Source organism: Stegastes partitus, unplaced genomic scaffold, assembly GCF_000690725.1.
Source record: "Stegastes partitus isolate 25-593 unplaced genomic scaffold, Stegastes_partitus-1.0.2 Scaffold659, whole genome shotgun sequence".
In the NCBI taxonomy this organism is placed as follows: domain Eukaryota; kingdom Metazoa; phylum Chordata; class Actinopteri; family Pomacentridae; genus Stegastes; species Stegastes partitus.
In genome coordinates, this window is record NW_007578390.1 from 29,237 (window position 1) to 45,131 (window position 15,895).

Here is a 15,895-nt window from a genome sequence, read left to right on the forward strand (position 1 = left end):
ACTGCAAGCCTTGACCAAAAGATAGCTACCATTTATTACCTGCAATTCTGACTGGCATCTCAACTTCACCTCTTTTGATTCCCTATTTTTTTGACTGACCTAAAGTTAAATTACTTTTGCACTTTATCTGTGCTTTCTTACCACTGCTGAATTTATCTGATAATAATGTTCCAATATGAGATAGAATTCACTGAGTGGGAATGAACCACTTCACTTGTCTCCTGTCTCTTTCTAAGGAGATGAGGAGGCCTCAGCACCAGTCACCTGCTTTTCCTTCCAATTCTGGGTCATCATTTTTGTATTTATTGCAGTTATTTAGCAGAAAAGCAGATGTGAGGAAAGATGTTTTTTTTTTGTTTCAACAAGCCACAACAAGGCTTCATCACTCTGTCCAGTTTCCCAACCTTTTTTTCTTGGACCCCATTGACAAGCTCTCTCACGCCCCCTTGTGTAAGAACCAACATGCTGCATGCATCTGCTGAAATCCAGGTCCAGCAGCAGAAGATGAGCAGACACACTGAGGCTACATGTGGGTAAAGATCTCACAAGACTTTTTCTAGGCTTCCTAAAATCCTCATATGATTTTGTGTTGATGTTAGAAACAATAACTTAATTTTTCTTTGCCAGCTTTTTGGAATAACACAAATATTTTTCCCCTAAAATGAGATGATGGCTGTGACGGAGAACTCCACACGGTCTTTTCGATATGAATGGGAATACTATTATGATTACGTCGACCCTGTGATTGTGGATGAGAGCAAGCTGAAATACAATAAATGTAAGTAGGTATTTGTGCTTTGCATAATTTTTACATTTGTGTTCTTGTGCTACACAACGTTAACACTGATTTTCTTCCTCCCTTTCAGACTCAATTGTGATAATATTTTGGATAATTCTGGCAGCTTTTGTGGGATTTCTCTTTCTCGGTTTGAGTCTTATGTCTCGCAGTGGGAACTTGCCAAGGTAAGGGAACTTTTTTCAAAGTTTTTTACTGCTTCGAGGAGGGGAAGGGGGGAGTGGGTTGTCAATCTGAAACGTATATATTATGCTAAAACTACCATGTTCTACTTTAATTTTAAAAAAAGTGTTTTGCTACTGTTGTTGCAGGGGCCACAGATGCAAAACTAACAGAAGCAACAGAGTATAAATTGCTTGACCAGAGGCTGAATGTAAATGACAGCACTTTTTTTTAATGTTTAAAAGTGAGGTGATGGGCGCAAATTCAGAATCAATTTGATGGAAAAATGGCCATGGAGATGATGCCTGAGAAACAATGGAGAGCCTGCATGATTCATCTTTTACCATTTTACTGAATACCTACAAAGTGCAAGGTTCCATTTACCATTAAAGAAATGTTTCATCATGATCTTGTGCGTTAAGCTGCAGTGTGTGTACATGAGAAGCCTGGCCTTGATAATAAAAGAACAAGAACAGCTAGTTTATTATTGTGCTTCATTGATAAGACTACATTTGAATCCAAGTTTTTGAATTTAGTCCAAGGCAATAATATAAATATGTACATGCATGTATGCATCCATCCATCCATCCATCCGACTTCAACTTCAAATTTATTATTTGTCCCAGAGGGGCGATTTGTTATGCAGCAGCTTACACAAGCGTTCATAATCCATCCATCCATTTACCATCTCATTTCATCAGTCCTAAGAACTCTCCCCAGGAAGATGGCTATCCCAGCCGACTCAGGGGGAAGGTAGGAGACACCCTGGACAGGTCGCCTTTCTGTCGCAGGGCTACATACAAAGACAAACGAGCACACTCACACTCTCATCTACGGACAATTTAGAATCACCAATTAGCCTCAACATGTTTTTGGACTGTGGGAGGAAGTCGGAGTTCTGTACATGCAAATACACGCAATTAAAAATTAGGTCACACAAGAACCATGTGTTATTTTGAAAAAAATACAAAATATGAACAAATCTGAAAATCAACATAACAAAATCGTTTTACAAATGTTCACAAATGATCTAAAGTCAATTTACAAGAACGAAACAGCAAAATGAAAGTCTGTCAAGTCTGATGGGGTGTCTTTATAGAACACAAAAGTGTTCACATACAATGTCTAAACCTTCATGGTGACGATATCACTACAGATGGCTCTGATAGCTGTTTGAGTCACTGAGGATTTCACCGCTTTTGGTTTCTTGTACTTGGCCTTGGTCACCAAATTGACATGAGACAGGAACAGCTCTGCTGATGTGGCTCCACTCCACAATTCATGGATGTACAGTGACAACAGCGACAGCCCTGCTTCTGGAAAGAAGAAAAGAAGAGGTTTAATTAATTTACATTACAACCGAGTGGCATTGTGTGGCTTTAGGGTTCCAATAGAAACAAATAAGCATGTGTTTATCTGCTTTTTGCCCATTTTTAAAAATGTATTTCAGTTAGGGTGTGTTGGACTTTATGCATCAAATAGATTTGATAATCCGACACCATTAAAACAACCTCTATATTATCCTTACCAAGAAGCCATATCATTTAAAAAAAAATCTTAAACACTTAGGAACCTTTCAAAAGCTTCTTCTTTTTTTTCGCCTACTGCAGATGTGGCAAAATATAATGTCATGTAACTTAAAAAAATTCTGATTTTGTGATTAAGCATATTGACTTTTATTTTACAACTTGCTATGTAATGGGGAATAAAATAAATGTTTCAAATTTGAGTAATGCACTTATCAAGTGATTAGATGCACAAAAAACATTTTTTTCAAATTACTTTTCAGATAAAAAACAAAAACTCAATCTGCACCTGTACTTGCATCAAAAACATCAACATGATAAATAGTCATGGGATGCTAATTTTGCTACATTTCTTTCGTTCAGTAAGTTTATTAGTAATGAAAAAAAGTTAAATCTTGTAAATTCAGTGCTATTGTTTTCAGCCTTCATATCACACTTGATGGTACTTGATGGTATCCCCATCAAATTTAATTTGTGAACCTCTGTAGGGAAAAATTTGGGCTCCCCTGCTCTAAACATCTCTGTTACACTATTCTGTCAATACAACAGAGATTTTTCAGTGGTTTGGAACAGAAAAGTAAGTCACAGTATTGTTACAGTAACTGTGTATTAATAGAGTCGGTGAATAAGGTGACAGGCTCTTACCAAGTCTAGACTGATCGTGTGTGGCTCCTGGCATGCAGGCAGAGACAACTGCTTGATGTAGCTCTGGAAGGTGGCCCTGGGTCTCCAGTAAGCGGATCATGATGTTGGTAAAAAGCTGGAATGTTTCTGCTCTTCCTGAGATCCTGGAGTGACACTGAGCTTCAAAGGCCTGATGGTAGAACCTAAGGAGGTCCGCTTTCAAGCCAAGATCGAGCAGCACAGCATCCACAGTTTCTCTGTGTTTTATCACAGCGTTTTCAAACCAGTGCAAGAATTCCTTTGCTCTGTTCTCATCATACGAGTCCTCCACCAACCACCTCAGGGACCACTTGGTAAGCAGGTGCGCAGTATCACTGGCCAACCGACTGGGATCCAGTTTGTCTCTTGGCTGAGACGGCTGAGGTTCTGTGAGGTGAAGCACAGGCTCCCAGTGAATAAAGACACTGCTGAGGTAAAATTTACATTCTGTCAGGAGACTCTCTTCTTGCTTTTCACTCTCAGCATCTTCTGCCAGATTCTCTTTTCGTTTGCAGGCCTGGGAAAAGGAGCCCTTTCCTTTGGCTTTATCCTTTCCCATTCCTGAAGGGGAAGAAGAACAAAACTTAAGCAATGATTTAGTTTCTATGAAACAGAACAAAGCTTTAAACATTTCCACAGTTTGTACTGGGGGGAAAAAAAATGACATGTAGTTTCATCCAGTCCAAGAACATGATATTGTTAAAGCCTCATTTCTATTAAAAAAGCAGCAACCCTGTAGCAGAGCTGGTGCTGTTATGGTACTGAACCTCAACTGTAAACACTGCTGCAAGGTGGGTCATAATAGATTTTCATGCCAATTTGTAATATATGCCAACACCAGTACACTGCACATGTCTGTCATGTCCACGTTGGTGAGTTTCAACTTGTAAACGGCTCGGTCCTTCTGAGGATTTGTCTTATTAAGGCAGATCACGGTCATTTTTGATGTTTGTGATACAATTAAGACTCAGATCAGTTCTGCCTCCTTTGCTTCATTGTCTTCAATTTTTTTGTTGCTTTCAAAACTCACATAATAAAAGACGAACTGAAGGACTTCCATTTGCAACAAACCCACAAACAGCCACCACTGCAGCAGGGTTAACAGTTATCTCCTTTTTCATTATGAGTTTGAAGTATTTTGTAAAACTATGACAACTGTACAAGCTTCACAGTATGAAAGACTTTGTTGAAGACACTCACTCATCAGCTCCTTCACTTTGTGCTTTTCAGTCAAGGCTTGTATTTGGGTGAGGAGTGCTGTGTTGCGGGACAAGGACGCCCAGCAGAGAAACAGAGAGAGGGTTTCGGTACTGGAGAGAGACTGTGGGCGAAGTGTGAGCCAGTCAGCCTGTTTGTTTGCATTGAGAGCTGTCTCACGATGCTTCAGTACCGAGCAAAGAGTCTGCAGAAACAGTCTCAGCTGAGCGGCCTTCACACCCAACCTGCCAGGGAGAGATCAAACAAACACAGAGATCCTTGATGAAAAACATTTAACATTTTGACATGTTATTCTGGCTGGCATCTTGATTTATGTTAACCGCAGCCTTTTTTTTAAAAATTCCAAGCTTCAGATCAAGTGGATGAAGAGTGACTCAAAGTTAAATTGCATTTGCTCGTTTACTGCGTTTCATACCACCACTGAATTTATCTAACAGTTATGCTGCCTTACCTGAGGTGTCTGCTGATAGTTGACGCAACAAACAAGAATTCGCTGATGAGTGGGAGTGGGAGACATTTCACTAAGCTCTGAGGTTTTTCCTCAGTAGACGAGGAGGCCTTTGCTTCATCTGCCTGCTTCTCCTTCTGCCCGAGGTTAGTAAACCACAGCACATGGAGCAGTTCAATGATGGCACATAGGAGCTGCTGATCTAGATTCCTGAGGAGTATAATAAGTACAGACTTGTGAGATTATTGGAACTATGTGAATGATAATATCACAATAAAGAGCCAAAATCTGAACCTCAAGCTTACCTTTTTTCAACTACCTGCATCACCCAGGTGAGTAGGCCAGAGCTCTTGATGAGGTTATAAGCTGCTTTGGTAACACGGACAGCCTGGCACAACACCCTGATGATCTGTGCCTACGGGAAATAAAAGCACATCAGACATAGGGCTACTTATTTGTTTTCCTTATGAAGTGCATTTGCAAGAATCAGTCACCTTGTCCCCACAAATCTATTTGCTTTCATGCTTTATTTTAAACTGGTATGACTGTGTTTCCGTGTACCTGGAAGCGCTCATCACACAATGGGCTGCTGCTGAAGCCTAAAAGGATCTGAAAGATGCCTTGCTGGTTACACAGTTGATAGCAGTGTCCATCTCTTATCCCCTCCTCCAGCACAGAGAGGATCCACTCACGCTCCATCTTGTGCTGCAGGAAAAACAGACAAGTCATACTCCCACGGCTGACACTCCTTCACAAAAACAGATAACATCAGTCTAAAAAAATGCCTGGGCAGAGCAAACAAACAGATCAAGGTTAAATGCTGTTGATACAAGAGGAGCTTATTTGCACAGTCCTGTATTTGTTCAGGAAAGCACTGCCTGCAAATGACTTGCTGAACCAGAAACAACAACAACGTTTTCAGCAGTTGTCCGATTACACTTTACCTCTAAGTCGAAGCCATAAAACAGCTTGAAGAACTCAGGGACTCTTCTGAAGTCCAAACTTTGATGGGACAGCAGAAACCGGTTTAACACTACGTACATGTGGTCCTCTGCGAAAACAGGAAAAAGAAGAAAAAGGTCAAAGATCCTAAAGGCAAAGTTAGCTATTGCAATCGTACTCTGTATATAGAAACGCAACAATTAATAAGTTGTTATTCTTTATGAGTTTGGATCAGTCTAAAACAAGGCTTGAACAAATACTACATATTTGTCATCTGACCCATATATCAAGGGTTAAATGACTCTGGTCAGGGACTAATAGTTAGATTTCAGTGTTACATACCAGGTTTGAGCATCTGCTGAGCTGCTTTGCTGATGTAAGTGGTCAGGACAAACGGAAGCCTTTGATTCTGCTGTCTAATTCCATTCTTTACTGTGTCCATCAAATACAGCAGCTGCTTGACAGAAAAACGAGTTCATCAGTGTTTCTGGAGGTGATTTCCCAACACATAATACTTATACACCCACACGCCACATCCCTGACAATTTACCTGTCTCTTCTCTCTGAACCGCGCACCCTCCAGGTGTTGGTAGAAGCAGCTAAGCACATGGTATGCTGCCGCTCTCACCTTCGGGTCGTAGCTACTGAGAGCCGTTACGGTTACGCCAAGAGCGTGGCTGGATACAAACTTGAGGCAGTCAACAACGCACTCTGTCACACAGAAGGAGAAAAAGAATGTAAGATATAAGCATTGATGACCTAAAGTGAGTATTTCGAGTGAAGACAAGCAGTGAAATGAGCTACCTGGCTGCAGTATGGTGCTGAATAGAGGCAAAAGAAAACAAGGATCATACAAATTCCCAAGGTCCTTCACTGCATCATTGCTGTACAGCAGCTCCGTACCATCCTAGGAGAGAGAGTACAACATGGAAATGAACCTCAGTCATTATATGTCCCACTACTCATGGTGTCTAGTCATACAGGTATGTGAGGTTTCATGACTACTTACAACAGGGGTAATTTTATCACACTCAAAGATGTGTGAAATTGTACATTTTACTACAACTGCAAAGTCAAAACTACTCAGGATACTTTGGAAACCTCAATTTAGAAATACTGTCAAAAATAACTAAAACATCTTTAAAAAATAAATAAAATATCCCCACAAGCTAAAGACCACAAGGAATATCTGAAGAAATATAGTTCCTGATTTGGGGGGGAGGGTTAAACTTTACAGTAACTTCTTTAAAAAGGAGATTTGATTTTCGATATTGACCTGTGGAATGATTCTGCGCTGCTGTGGAAAGTGTGCAACAGTTTGGAGCATCTTGTCAGTTTTCAGCAGAGCCAATAGGTCATCTGAGCTCGCCTGCTTCCACAGCGAGGCTCCCAGGCTTTTCCTGGTCTTGTGGTGCTCCAAAGCTGCTGGGCCCCACAAGAACGATCTGCAGCAGAAAACTCACACTGAGCGTTTGCACTGAGCGTTTGTTGCAGGTACAACATAAAATATTCATCTGACTTACTGAAACTTCAGCAGACTGACTTGGTTTTTTTCATATTCCTGAAGAAGCAGTAACAGTTTCTGATCTGCAAAACAAAACGCAGTGTAAGACGACAGCACAGCAAACACAGATACAAAAAAATTCATCCCAATGTTCTGTTTTACCTGAAACACACAGTGTGGCTCCGTATGATCCCAAAAGTACAACAAAGTGATTGATGTTGCAGACGGATGGGCATTTCTTCACCAGGCAGAGAAGAAGGGATATCAGCTCTTCTGAAATGACACAGTAAGTGTTTGTTTTCAATCATCAATCAGGCAACTGATGGATAAGGCTTTAGGGTTTGTTTATTTTATGTATGGTACCTTTAGCGAGGCCACTGCTTAGCTCTTCATCAGAGGCTAACATGGTGGGCAGGAACAGAGAGTGGCTGATGGTCATCATGTGAAGAGTGGATAAAGGTATTCGGTCTTTGTGGACTTCACTGCCACTGTACATCAGCTCCAATAGGCTAATCAAAGTGCTGAGGAAGTGTTGATCTCTGTAGCGATACCTGGAGAATTTACAAGTGTTTTTAGGTCATTCATTAAAATGAATGTGGCACCGTTTATGAATTAGAAGAATGGATTTAGACACATATTTACTAACTTCAGTCCATTTTTGACAAAGCTGTTCCACTCAGATGCAGTGATGTCTTCAGCTGATGTCTGTGTAAAGAATATAAATTACAAAAAATGCAAATAATATAGTCATTACTGCATAATGTGCCTGAGAAAACTAAGCCCACCAGGAGTTGCTGCAATCTGTTCAAGATGCTCTGCTCCTGGTCTGATGGAGAAGCAGCCTGATCTTTAGAGTGACTGTACGAGGCGATGAGAAACTTGAGGGCTGCAGTGGCGAGAGACTTCTTCCATTTCTCTTGCTCCTCTGGGCAATCAGCAAGTTTTTCAGTAATAACATCCACCAGTTTCCATCTGAAAGAGAAAACAAAATGAAACCAACAATCTCCGACTGGGATAATTTTCTTATTATTATTATGATAAAGTTTACCTTTCAAAACTGTCTATGTTTTGAAGAGCATTGGGGAGATTGTTGATAAGATCCCTGATGTCCTTGATGTTTGCAGAGATCTTGATCAAATGAGCAAGTGTTTCTGCAAGCTGGGCTCCGGAGTCCTCGGACAGATTTTCCAGGACACTTTGAGACAATTTGGCAAGCAGTCCTCGCTTCAAGGCTTTTAAAACTTCATTTCGCACTATAAAAACACAGCAATTGAGCAAATCCAAATTAATACAGGAATGGCAACAAGAGAAAACAAAGTCACAGAAGTTCTCCTGCTGTATGCTTTTAGACAAAAGAGAATGTGTCTGAGTACACACCATCTTGGGGTCTGGCTGGATCCTCTCTATCTGCCAGTTGCAAGTAGGCATTAATCAGTGGAAGGAAGGTTTTTGTCTGGTCTGAGAACTTCTCAATATTTGCAGATTCAAGGCACCACATCTCAAAGAAGAGGCAGTGAGTGGAGCTGTTCTGCAGCAGCAGAGAGCTAATAGCCAGAGTGTCACCGAGAGGCCGCTGGAGACAGTGCAACAGCACATCTGTGTGGATGAGCTTGGCACTGCCTGGCTCACTAGACAGAGTGTGCAGCAGGAAAGCCTCCAGTGCAGGGCTGGTGCAGGATAGCAGCAGGGTGCCCAAGCCATGGAAGTGTGCCTGTGTTAAGAATGTGCCCTGGTCCTGAGAAGAAGCAGATTTACACTCTGTGAGGATCTGCAGTGCTGCGTGACCGTAATTGCTGAGCTCAGATTGTGTCCCGTCACTGCTGGGGGAGATAAGGCTGCTTTGGGAGAGGAGGAGCAACTTTGAGACCACCTCCCTGAGATTACAAGAATCCATGTAGCTGTGCAGAGACAGCAGTGCCTGGAAAGGTCTGGAGTGTTTCTTTGCAGGTTGAGAACCCTTCTCCATCAATTCTTTGAGTGCAGCTCTTTCTACAGCTGCCATGTAGCTACAGAGAAGCTCCGAATGATTCAGATCCCGAAGCACTGGGGCGCTGATCTTCAGTATGGCCAGAACACCATCAGTCAACTGAGCACACAGCTGCTTTAGTCTAGCAGGGTTCAGGGAGTGAGGAGGCAATGCAGAGAGCTCCAGAGCCAGAAACCACTGCTCCAGACATGGGTGCTTGAAGATGGAGCCAAGCGCTGAAACAAGGATCTAAAGACAGAGAATGCCATATTAGAAACAGTTATTCCCCCCCCAAAAAAAAGATTTAAACCTGATATTGTAAATAGCTTGAGAAGAATTCATCAAATAAAAGTCACAGTACAAGCTTCTTTTGTTCCCAACCTGCTCTTTATTGACTTCTACTGGAGCTGACTGGTTGAGTTCCAGGAAGAGGTCTGATCCTTCTTGGGATTTCTCAGCTGCTGGCTCAGAGTTTTTGGTCTCTTTAAGGTCTTGTAGCTTGGTCACCATATCTTTGAGTATTCCCATTAAGGTGCTCAAAAGGGAAGCGCCTACATCTTTGGAGAACTGTACAGGAAGATACCATTCACTGTGTAGAATTTTAACTTAGTCATTTACTATGTGGTGGTGAACTTGTTTTGTGCTCTTACCGTGCCAAAGTTGTCCGCTGTTGATTTGATGTAAAGTAAGACCTGCTTGATTGCAACTGGAAACTCAGCCACTGACATGGAAGCTAGAGCTCCTTCTACATTTTCCCTGAATGCGTTCTCAAGCAAAGTGTTTGCTCCTTGAAGATAAGCAGCTTTCATCAGTGCAGTGCATGACGTGGGGGTTGGCAATCCCTTTGAGTGGCATTCAGAAGACTTGAACTGCAAAAAAAAAAAAAAGAAGAAGAAGAAGACTTAAAGTTTCTGGAATAAGAAATTACAAGAACATGACCATTTTCATTAACCAGTCTCTTTGTGCCACTACCAACTGACCAGTTCCTCGTGGCACTGCTGTGGTAACCATTTGGTGTAATACTGATGAAAGTGTATGATGGCTGGATTAGGAGAAGCAGAGAGTTCGGAGGAAACAAGCTCCTTATCATAGTGCAGCAGAGCCAGACAGAGTGGGAGCGGATCTCTCTGACAGTGCAGCACATCTGAAAGGACTGCAGACAAGTATTCAGACACCACCCCTGAGGGAGTAAAAGACAGATGGTTACCAACATCACCACATACAGAACTTTTTGTTTTGAAATAAATAAGCTATAGCTGAATGGGGGGAAAAAAACCCTTCTTAGCTGTCAAGAGGAGGCTTTATTCTAAGGTAGAGTTGCAATTGTCTATATATGCATTTTCAACTTTATATTTACTGACTGAAAAAAACAACAATGTTCAGCCCCCCCAAAACAAGCTATTTCCCTCACCACTGTTTGAATTTATATATTGAATATTTGTGCTTTACCCCTGTCTGCTGGCAGTTTGTTTCGGGACTCCAGAGCAGCAGGCACCACCACACTGAAGGGGAAGGTTTGGATAATGAGGTCTTCACTCAGAGACGGCCCGAACTCCTCCATCTCACCGTCATTACCCTCCATAATGACATCCAGCATGTCCAGGACATCTGAAAGACATTGTCAGATTTCAAAAAACAACCTTCACCGACATGCTTGTTGCATGAAGAAATCAGTTTTGATTCCACCTTTAAATGCTCACCATCTATGTGTGAGACTGGGATACTTGCTGCGTCGCCCTCCTGGCTACTCAGGTTAGCTTGCAGATGAGCTGCCTCCTGGACCAGGCTGGCAACTTTATCCGTGTATGTGTAGGAACTGCACACCACTTTAACCAACACCTGGAGTAAGAGACAGAGAGCTTATTATCAGGTATAGCTTTTATGTTTCATTTTTTTGCAAGCAGCAGTATAACAATAACATGCTGTAAAGAAATATAGAGATTCAAGCTAAGACGTTACATAGGTAGACTTACCTTTTCCAAGAACTGGATGACTGTCTCTTGTTGGTTTGGGTCGACTCTGGTGAGATGATCGAGCCAGAGCTCAAGCTCAGTCCAGGTGTGCTCAAACACCCCCGTGTCCTTTAACACCTACATACAAGGCAGGTAGTACAGAACAATAGTTACTTTTTTTTCCTAAAACTAAGGAAAATAGTCCTGGGAGAAATTTGGTAACACTAATACAAATCTGTTGAAACTAAATACAGAGACTTTTGTTATTACTCCATTAACCTCATAAATATACCATCATATCATTATGCTTCAGGCTCTTTAAACTAATACAGACAAACAAGTCTATTAATATAATCTAACTATGTAACTCATCCATACAGTGCAGACACAAAGCTCCTGCACAGAGGAATAGAAAGAAGGCTCTTTACTTTTTGAACCAGCATCTGTGTGGAGGTTTTCAGGTGGCTGCTGCCACTACTGCTGACAAACATCTTGAGAAGCAGGTAAAGCACTGACTTCTCCCCAGATGATGATTCTGAATCTGCAATATCCTGTAAAACAAGCAATAGAAAACAATGATATTTACAAAGAAACATATTCCAAACAGCTGAAAATGAAACAAGAAAATAAATAGCAAAAAAAAAAAACAAGAGTATAACTTGCTCACCTGTATGCGGAACCAGGAGAATTTACTTGCAGGAAGTTCTAAGGCCAGCTGCAATACCTGATACTGCAAAACCGGGGGAACTTCTTCTCTCATTCCCTTGTCTGAGACAATCCCTGGAGATGTAAAAACAGTATATTTTGTTTTAAAAGCCTGCTCTTGAAAAAAACATCACAACAATATAAGGCAGATCTTATCAAGAAAAAGATTACCTTTAAAGAGCTTGCTGAAGTCAAATTTGCACTGGCTAACCAGATGTGGCACCACTTTCTGGTAAAGACATATGACCTGAAGAATTAGAGCCTTCAGCAAAATGACCTCAGCTGTTTCCGCAACTGCAAGAAAAGGTAAATAAGTTGGTCAACTCACATGATTCCAATTTGTTTTACATGAATGATTGGAATAAGAAATATACATGTACTGTAAATGTTCCTACCAGGCACGTCATTTTCAGTCAGTTCAGTATTTCCTTCAGTTTGGGTCTTTTTTTCTTCTCCATCAGTCTTTTCCTTCTTGCTAAGCGACTGCCACTTTTCAATTATCTTTGTCATGTCTGGTAAAATCTGGAAAGCAGAATGAAAAATGGAAATTGAAGTTGCAGAATGTCTATCATTAAATTGTGTGCGTATTAAGACAGCGCTTTATTGGACATACCTTGCTGAGTGTCTCCCTGTACTGCTGCACCACTTCCTCCATCATGTCGAGAGTGTACAAGTCTGAGTTGGACCACACAGACTCATCCAAAAGATACTCCATATTCTTGTTAGCTCTTTTCAAGATGAAATTCACCATGGACAGAGTTGTAAGCTGCACTGCTTGGTTGGTAAGCTGTCAATTCAAAGAGGAGATAGTCTAAATGTTTTAAATGTTTTTTCAATGCTGACAGCGATAAAGAATATATTTCATGAGGCTCAGTAACTTACATTGAGGCCTTGGGTGAAGAAGACCTTGTTACAGACAGGAGGAAGTGATATCACCATAATCATGGAGAGCAGGCGAGGCACTGGGATCAGCTCATTAGCATGAAAGACTGTTGAAATCTCTGGTTGGGCCTCATAGATCTGATGTAAAAATGTAAACAAAAAAAAGAAAATATTACTGTCTTAAAATAAGACAAACAACAAATTATCTATCACAAATGCCTCTAGACAAAAATATACCAGTAATAAGTACCTTTTTAAGAAACTTGACGTTGTCTTGCCAAGCACTTTTGAGGCGTGGGGTGTACGAATGCTGTGTCTCCTTGAAGTATCTGGACAGAATGTCTGGGCTTGCTTTCATCACATTCACCACCAGCTCTGCCACCAATTCATCCTCTGTCGCTTGTTTCAGACCCACCAAGAACTGAAGCAAGACAATGTTGCCAGCTCTGCAGAGAAAGTAAAATATTACTGTCAGCATCAGGAGTTTTCGAGTACAATGTCAAATCAACACATTAATTTCTTACCTGCCGACCGTGCCAAAGCTGGCATCATGAAAACTGATACCATGCTTACGGGAGCAGCACAGGTCAAGAAGGAAACTGTGAACAAGTTCCCGGACGACTGAAATCCCAGCAAGCTCTGAGTCTTCCACCATCTCACATAGAAATAAGTGAATAAAAAATTAGACCCACAAGTTGAAAAGCAAATTTGGGCGACACAGATGAGTGATACAGTGAGTAACCTACCCTGTCGTCATCAGTGGTTGCATCCACGATCCCATTCCATTTATACAGAGATGCGATGTTGGCCAATACAGCAGGTGTGAAAAAGCGCACTTTCTGTGTTTTACTAATGGCCTTGTTTAGTACAACCTACAGAAAGACAAATAACAATAAATATGATTACCAAGTCCATACACTGATTTTAAATCAAAACTGTGCACTGATGAGCACTTACTCTGGTCTTCAATGTGGACAAAATCAGATTGACTGTGGACATCCTGTCCTCCCTCAGACCTGTATTCAGAATCTCTGGCAGGAGCTCTACAACACAAAATGAACATGTCACCCACACATGGAGACAAGAGGATGCCGTGTAAACTGTAATAAATATCTAATTATTACCTTTGAGTTCTAATATTTGTCCCACTGCAGCATTGTCTCCAGACACCAAAAAGGACAGGACAAACTGGATAAAAGCCTGACGGACATCAGGTCTACCCTGCAAACAAAAAAGGATGCATTTATGTAAAGTACCCAACAACTGTTATGACACTGTAAGCTGAAAAGACGAATGCTGCATCACACCTTCTTGTCCTTTCTCTTTGCCAGTCCAGACAAAGATCTGTTAATGTAAATGTGACTTAAAACCTCTCTGGCAGCTTCTGGACCCTGAGACACCAAGGCAGACAGGAGGCCGAGGCACTGACGGACAAACCTGCGCACAACGAATAACACAGCATAAAGTTGATGGTCATGAAGGATCAGTTTATTTAATGCTGCGGATTGACATTCACCCTGCACTGAGATAATCAGACCGACCTGTGATTTTCTGAATTGAAAGACCCCTGCAGAAGTTTCATGTGGCTGGAAACAATCTTTTTCACAATGGCATTGCCGACCATGTTGAAGTGGGACAGGTCACTGGCCGTCCTCAGAAGGATCACCTCCAAACTCTCAAAAACCGGCATCATCTGGACAGAAACAAGATCTGGTTAGAATTCAACAGGTAGCCGGTCAGTGCCATCCACCGAGAGAGGAGCTTCAGCGTACCTCATTCTCATTGTGCTTCTCTCCTTCTAGCAGTTTGAATATTTCTGCACACTCCATGGAGATTTTAATGTAACCTTCAACCACATCATACAGGTCAGAGCAGGGCAGCTTCTTGGCGGTTGATATGAACGTCTGCAGTCCTGCAATAAGACAACGGAAGGACAGGAAGGTGAATTACTGAATGGACATATCAGCGGTATGATTCAGTAAAACTTTTGTGTAATGTTTAACAAACTGTAAAATACAAACGCACCCTTCTTGGCCGTAGTTGGGTCCTTTAGCATAGCTTTAAATAAAGTCCCATTGAACTCCGGAGCTTTCTCTTTTTTCGCCGGAGTGTTTGACTCCGCGGAGTCTTCGCTGCGACGCTTTTTACCCATTTTAGTACACAATTAAAAAAGGCATTAGCGACTGGTTATATACTAGTTATTTAGTACTTCCCTGTCATTAAAGTGCTGCCACAGTTACCCACGTTGCGGTGTAAACAGACGGCTTTCCGACGAAATTGTCGTCCGATCGGAAACGTTGGCTGCATAACTTTGGTTCCGCATTACTTCCTTATTTCTTAATCGTGCTGCTCCTGCTCCATCCTTTCCCGGTCTGCTGCAAAATGTTGATGAAAAAGGTAAACTTTTTTCGTTTCATAGTGCTTTTTAGGCCCAAAGATTCACTGGAAATATTCTGTTGAGATCTGACCATCACAAATAAGGTCCAGATGATATAAACCCATAGGAGATGAGCTTGAGTGAATAAGAGGTGGGTGCAGTGAAGTCCATTTATATTTGATAGCATTTAGCTTGAATTTATGATTCATTGTAAACTTACCTGTATCTCCTTTCAAAAATAATGCAATGAAATTTACACTAATTTATTTCAAAGTCAAGAATGCCCTGTTGTTTATTCTTAGGTATTATTTGTGGCATTAAATCTGTAATTTGTAAATAAAAAAAAAAATTAAAAAAATACTTAGAAAATTAATATTTGCAGTGGATGAGCAATACTAAATTAATGTTAACTCACAGTAAGACAGGATCAGATTTATTCCCACTGTGGGTGCTCATATGTTTTATAAGTTAATCAAATTATCAACTAATCAATTTATTATTCACTGTAAACCTGTTTGTAGCTTTCTATCTATTTTGATTGGTGTTTGTGTGTCATAAAAAGGCATTGCTGATTTCACACAGCATGCTTAAACGTCACAGTATAAATAAATTAATATTATATCATATTAGAGAGACCCGTCAAAGCGCATCTCACATCCACCTTGTGTCATTTAGTTAAATTATAAGCATTGAAGTTTGCAGACTATAGCTTTTGCACAGTTTTCTGTTATTTTTATACCCTTCAGTTTTCGAC

The 15,895-nt window shown here is 41.1% G+C and overlaps 1 protein-coding gene across 1 annotated transcript; it reads right to left on the bottom strand.

Annotated features, from left to right (window-relative positions):
• Positions 1-1,410: 1,410 nt before the first annotated feature.
• On the bottom strand, positions 1,411-14,977 carry urb1 (URB1 ribosome biogenesis homolog). The gene is made up of 39 exons (XM_008290177.1): positions 14,790-14,977; positions 14,537-14,676; positions 14,306-14,457; positions 14,072-14,201; positions 13,889-13,985; positions 13,722-13,807; positions 13,511-13,636; positions 13,289-13,419; positions 13,015-13,210; positions 12,765-12,902; positions 12,496-12,669; positions 12,278-12,404; positions 12,054-12,176; positions 11,845-11,957; positions 11,606-11,728; positions 11,199-11,315; positions 10,926-11,064; positions 10,675-10,833; positions 10,206-10,405; positions 9,876-10,094; positions 9,607-9,792; positions 8,637-9,474; positions 8,308-8,512; positions 8,045-8,231; positions 7,906-7,964; positions 7,623-7,810; positions 7,422-7,532; positions 7,279-7,342; positions 7,032-7,200; positions 6,560-6,662; positions 6,306-6,466; positions 6,098-6,209; positions 5,758-5,864; positions 5,375-5,518; positions 5,119-5,228; positions 4,817-5,023; positions 4,348-4,589; positions 3,130-3,708; positions 1,411-2,274 (listed from the first exon to the last, which is right to left on the bottom strand). The coding sequence occupies exons 1-39, from the start codon at positions 14,914-14,916 to the stop codon at positions 2,084-2,086; spliced, it is 6,780 nt and encodes a 2,259-aa protein (XP_008288399.1). The 5' UTR covers positions 14,917-14,977; the 3' UTR covers positions 1,411-2,083.
• Between the last annotated feature and the right edge of the window lie 918 nt (positions 14,978-15,895).